A 6,116-nucleotide genomic window follows, 5' to 3' on the forward strand; every position below is an offset into this window, starting at 1 on the left:
GGCATCAGACTTTGCTTACATAAAGACTTCTAAGTCATACCTACAAGTTATAATTCATAAAATTCAACAATTGATAAGCATTTGATGGGCAATGTTCAGATGGTGTATTAAAGAAAGCTATAATTGGAGACATTCTTTAGAATGTATGAACATCTATCTTTCACAAAGGAAGTCTTCAAATATGAGTTTTACATAAACCATCTTCTCTTCCGTAAAAGTCTTTTCTATGAAAGCAGGGTTAATCACTGAATTCGTTTCATATTTCGTAAAATCGTGTGCCCTTATTTTTCGCGGGTTTCGATTTTCCTCATGTACCGTCGCGTGTAGAACGGGTTTCTTTCAACGAATACCTATAGGGGAGACTGGGGAGACTTAATCTCTTTTTCCTATTTCCGATGTATCAACGATTTTTTATATGGAATTTAACAGCACATGCAATCTTAGAATTTGGAGAGACTTGATCCTCTCACTATGATATCTACCCACTAAATTTTTTTTTAAGCCAACCCTTCATCAAATCTGTCAAATCTAAGCAAACACAAGAACAAATGTATTAGGGGTGATCGGGGCAACCTAAGGAAATCGTGCCAAAAAGCGCTGAAAAGCTCAAAAAAACAGCATTCAAATGTAGTTGATTTATACTAGAGAATGTTACCTTTCATATTACATCGATGAATGACGAAAAATGCGTTTGTAAATTGTTGGAATGCACTTTTGAAAATGTATTGATTTCAATGTGTGTTCCCAACTATACGGGGCAATATGAGCCACCATTTGGGGCAGTATGGGCCACCCATCCAAAACGTTTATTTAGGCGAAAAAAGTATCGTAACAAGGAAGAATATGATATTCCTACAACAGTTTGGAGTATTCCATACCAAATAAAATAAATAAACCGCTCAACAGCAGACTGAACCGATTTGTCACTCGTGACCGTTGGAACAGCCACATTTCAATTGGTCAATGGTCATTTTTTCTGTCTCGATCGCAGTAATGCGCTGTTGTAATTTTTCCGTAATGAATCTTACATATATGATGATATTCTTGTATTTGACTACTGAAATTTGAGCTTTTTCGCATTTTAAGGCCTGATACCTTGATCTGTGCAGGTATGCCCATATTGCCCCATAGATACTAGTTTTGGAAAAAAAAAGTTTTATGATAAATTCAGATTTGTATCAATACAAACATGTGTGGACAATATTCAAAATTTAATATATCTTTCGACTGTGGTGTATTTTTGACCTGTATTTTAATCAGTTTTGTGTCAAAACCTTATTTATAAATTCCAAATCTTATAATAATTTGGCTATGCAGCGAAAATTTACATTTTCAAGTGTATTTTCATGTTTGAATTGAATTTTAATGCGGTTTTCACGTTGATGCATATGTGGAGCATCCTCTTAAAGATCATATAACTTTTACATAATAAAACTTGTCAATAAGCTCAAAATGAGGGTGGCTCATATTGCCCCGTATGTTCATATTGCCCCTACTACCCCTATTATACCAACTTTTTTTTTAATTTTATTGCCAAATTTTTGTTTGGGGATCAAGTGTTTCCATATTGACACAACAACTTGAATTCCAAATATCCTAAAATTGTGATCAAATGTTGACATTTCGACCAGTGCAAATCATTTAGCACATTTATGGCTTTGTGCTGTGAAAAAAATATAGCATTTAGTCATTGTTAGGAGAAGTTATTCAAAATTTGCGTGGCCGCTAAAAAAAATCTTCTTCCACCTTCCCCTACTCATTCTACATTGTCTAATACGATAGTTTTGGTTGATCTCATACGTTCTCTAATTTTGCATCAGAGTTTTGGTACCGTGACCTATTCTGCGCATCGTTAATATCGTTTATTTCATCAAAATCAGAATTTGTTATCATTGACATCGTATTATTTGTTGAAATGTTCAAACATATTATACATATATACATTTCACCAAATAATGTGATGTCCATGATAGCCAGGTTCTGATTTTTGATGAAAACCACGGTATTAGGCGATGCGCGGAATTAGGGCAGGTCACGGTATCAAGATTCTTTCGCAGCCCAAACAAAATAGCTTCATTTAGTTTGTGCTTGATTTACTAACATGTTTTAATAATACATATGTATAAGATACTAATATCTACTTTGCTAACTATTTGTGCCGTAGAATTGTCTATAGACAATGCAATATTACACAGATCTAGTTTAGTATTTTGATTTGCTTGCTAGTAATAGTGGCTTGACAGCATGACGTCTCAAAAAATGAACTGCACGAATCTATCAGTATGTACCTATTAGGGCTAGCTGTTTGCGATTGCGCATTATATTTATTCTTCCTTCATTCGTAACCTGCCATAATGTAGATACGACGAAAATGGAAACACCATCGGTATTCCAGAGTTTGAACCACCAAAACCGAAACGTCTGGCGTTCGATCTTGACAATGCGGTAGCGCTGGACGCTATCCAGGAAGCACACCTCTCCGCGCAACAGTTACTCAACGTGAGTTTGACAAAGTCGCTTTTCTGAACACCGTAATAGTGAATAAGACTTTTTCGTCTTCTGACAGGATGTTGACCTGCGCATCTTTGTCCACGACGCGTACGGCAAGGGATTGATGAAGAAGTGTCGTCTATCGCCGGATGCCTACCTCCAGATGGCACTGCAGCTGGCCTATTACCGCGATGCCGGTAAGTTCTCGCTCACGTACGAGGCATCGATGACCCGCCTGTTCCGCGAAGGCCGTACCGAAACCGTTCGTCCCTGTACGATCGAGTCTTCGGCGTGGGTCAAGGCGATGGAAGATCCCACCGTTGGGGTAAGTGCTGTGCTAAACAACAGTTTAGCTGATAATGTATTCACTTTTTCACTGTCATTTTCAATCAGGTCGAAGAGCGGGTTAAACTGCTAAACAATGCATGCGATCGTCATCAACTGGGCTACCAGGATGCCATGTGTGGCAATGGAATTGATAGGCATCTGTTCTGCCTGTACGTCGTATCCAAGTACTTGGAACTGGACTCACCCTTCCTGAAGGAGGTGCTCAGCGAACCGTGGAGGTTGTCCACTAGTCAAACACCACACGGTCAAACCTCCAAAATGGATTTGAAAAAACATCCAGACTGTATTAGTGCTGGTGGCGGCTTCGGACCCGTCGCCGACGATGGCTACGGTGTGTCATACATCGTCGCCGGCGAAGATTTGATATTTTTCCACATTTCATCCAAGAAGAGTTGTGGAACGACGGTAAGTAAAATTTCAACAACTGTAACATTTGCAATCCAGAAGCTCTACATTTGGTGCAGTTTTGGAAGTTCAAATAAACAATATTTCCCAAAATCATACGAAATATTTCTTCATTTTCGCAACAGAATTCGGAAAGATTCGCCCAGCAGATCGCCAGGGCTCTGGCCGACATCAAGCACCTGTTCGAGCAATACAAAGCGCACCAGCAAAAGCAGAAAAGCGTAACCAACGGTACGGCCAACTAAGTTCGGATTGTGCCAGCTAGCTGACCTGTTGTTACTGTCCGATCGGCACAGTAACGGGTGTGGCTGTCCACTCCAGCACCGCACTTCCAAGCGACAAGAACTGATTAACCATCGAACATATCCACCGTTTCCAGAAACGCGCATAGCCGCCACGTGCATCGTGGATGCTATAATCTTGTTTTGTTATTACTACTACTTTTTAGGTTCATGAATTACTCTGTGTAAATTAATATGTTTTAGGAATAAAATTTATTTTAGTGTATAGCACCATTTATATCTCACGAGAGAAAGAAGGAGGTGTTGATATTAAAATGAACCCGTTTTGTTGAGAGCTTTTAGAATTAGATATTAAACGGGAAAAGAACACCCCCGATTAATAAAAATGTGTCTTTGATAAAACTCTGATGAAGCGTTTATTTAATTACAAATGAGAAAACTATTCTTTACATCAAATAGACTGTTTAATTTTTTTTTTTTTGCAATATGATAACAATCGATGAAGCAAATATATTGGCAATCAATATTATCCCCGGATATTTTATTAGGAATATTTGATGAATTATTTATTTAAATTTTACCTTGGATATTTGAAAGTAGATTTACATTCCTTCAAACACCTTAATTTCAAAATAGTAAAATTGAAGTAAAATGAATTATTGATTTTTTTTTCATTTTTTTTTATTAAAATATGAAAAGCTTGATGCTTTTGATGGTTTAGTCTGTTTTACTGATAATTGCAATCATTAGTTGTAAATTTATTTCATTTTTCCGGTGATTGTTCATTTATTCTTTACAGTTTAAATTCATCGCAAGTTAAGTTGTTTAATTCCGAAAAGTATGTTAACAACAGCTAATGAAAGGAAAATGAATGGTATCAGAAGGAATGTATTACTGCAAATTCTCAGATTGGAACTATAAACCAAAAATGAAATAGTAGGAAAATGATTCAGCTCTTTTAATAGAATATCTTAACCTGTCATAAGACGAGATTATTACTATTCCATCCACGTTGTGATCTTTACAAATACGTATTCCGACCTCAACTAGGCCGACTTCAGCGTGTCGTACTTGATTCGACTTTCGACAAAAGTCGAGGCAAGTACGAGATACTGAAGACGGCGTTACAGTTGAGGCCGAATTACATATCTGTAAAGACAACAACGTGGTGGGGTTGAATGGTACTATACTAAACTCGTCTTATGACTGTTGAGTAATGTTGGAAGCTGAATGAAACAATTAATTGCATATTATTCGGCAACTCGGCCGTACGAAAACCATTTTTTTGTTAAATATCTTGGCTGTGCATATGCACAGCATATGTTTCGAAATGGACAAATTGATATGAAATTTGCGAAAAAGAATCCACGTGTCTTGGAGGGTCTCGATAAACAATGTGCACTCGCTTGGCTGTGGATATACAATAGTAAAGCGCATGTGGAGATTGGACAAATCAAGCATCCGAAAGATATTCAATTTGCAAAAAAGAGAGCTAACCGCGGTGGAGGTTGGTACTCGGATTCTGATGGCTTTTCCGCAAACGTGACCTTTAAGTGGTCTTGTTGTGTAGGGGTTATCACGCCTATCTAGAGAGTAGGAGGTTGAGGGTTCGAGTCCCTCCAAGACACGTGGATTCTTTTTCGCAAATTTCATATCAATTTGTCCATTTCGAAACATATGCTGTGCATATGCACAGCCAAGATATTTAACAAGCTGAATGAAACTTTATTCCCATGCGGATGCCACCATAGCTATGTCTGTCAGTAGTTATCTGTCAGTCTCTCAGGAAATGGGCAATGCTATTCAGAGCAGAAAAAATGTAGGAGCCTGCATGTTTTAGACGGATCCGCGTAAATTGTTTTTTCTTTTGTAGTGTCTATTGGAACAGAGAATTAGTATAGCATGTTTTGACACAACTTAGTCTGATCCCAATTGATGCAATTATCAATGCAATTTACTAAAAAGCTACACATAGAAAAAAAATGTGTCAAAACAAATGTATGTATAAGTTGTTCGGTAAAACTATTATATTTAGGTGATGAAAAAGAATAAAAAACGATCTTCAAAATAAATTATAGTAGTGGATCATCTGTGAGATTTATGGAAGTAAAGTAAGGTAGCTGACGGCCTTGGTTAATATATTTCTATTGTTGGCTGGGATCTTTTGTTAATTGTTGGTTTCCAAAATTTGGCTGCAAAATACTTTTATATACAAAAAAAATGCATGCCAAATTTGAGTAAGTTAGCCAACCATAGAAACAGATTTATCAATGACGTTAGTCCCTCTTGTAAAATTCAACACAATATAAAGAGAAATCCCTTTTGTACTGGGGTTAAGAACTTTTCTTAATTCAACAATGCTTCAGTAAATAATTGTGAACTCCATAAACTGCTTTTTCATAGAGCTTAATTACGCATTCTACTACTGTCTACGGTTCTATGACACTAACTCGAATGTCACTACCCCGAAAGGTCTTACTTAAAACTTGATACTTGATGGGCTACAGCTCTTCGATAAACCTACGCAGAATGGAGTATCCTTCTCCACTGGACTTGATCCTGGGCCAATCGCTCCCATTCCCCCTGAACATTGAGCGCCCTCAGGTCCTCTTCAACTGCAAAAGACCATCG

The 6,116-nt window shown here is 37.4% G+C and overlaps 1 protein-coding gene across 3 annotated transcripts in view; it reads left to right on the forward strand.

The window, feature by feature from the left end:
* Positions 1 to 3,893, forward strand: part of LOC134212422 (carnitine O-palmitoyltransferase 1, liver isoform) — a 151,365-nt gene extending 147,472 nt beyond the window's left edge. For all 3 annotated transcript variants that reach the window (XM_062690256.1, XM_062690257.1, XM_062690255.1), the window contains exons 9-12: positions 2,361 to 2,499; positions 2,567 to 2,815; positions 2,884 to 3,243; positions 3,369 to 3,893. In XM_062690256.1, coding sequence (XP_062546240.1) covers positions 2,361 to 2,499; positions 2,567 to 2,815; positions 2,884 to 3,243; positions 3,369 to 3,488 — 868 coding nt within the window. In that variant the 3' untranslated portion in view covers positions 3,489 to 3,893. The remainder of the gene's footprint in view (positions 1 to 2,360; positions 2,500 to 2,566; positions 2,816 to 2,883; positions 3,244 to 3,368) is intronic.
* Positions 3,894 to 6,116: the final 2,223 nt, after the last annotated feature.

The sequence above is a fragment of the Armigeres subalbatus genome, chromosome 2 (assembly GCF_024139115.2).
Source record: "Armigeres subalbatus isolate Guangzhou_Male chromosome 2, GZ_Asu_2, whole genome shotgun sequence".
In the NCBI taxonomy this organism is placed as follows: Eukaryota; Metazoa; Arthropoda; class Insecta; order Diptera; family Culicidae; genus Armigeres; species Armigeres subalbatus.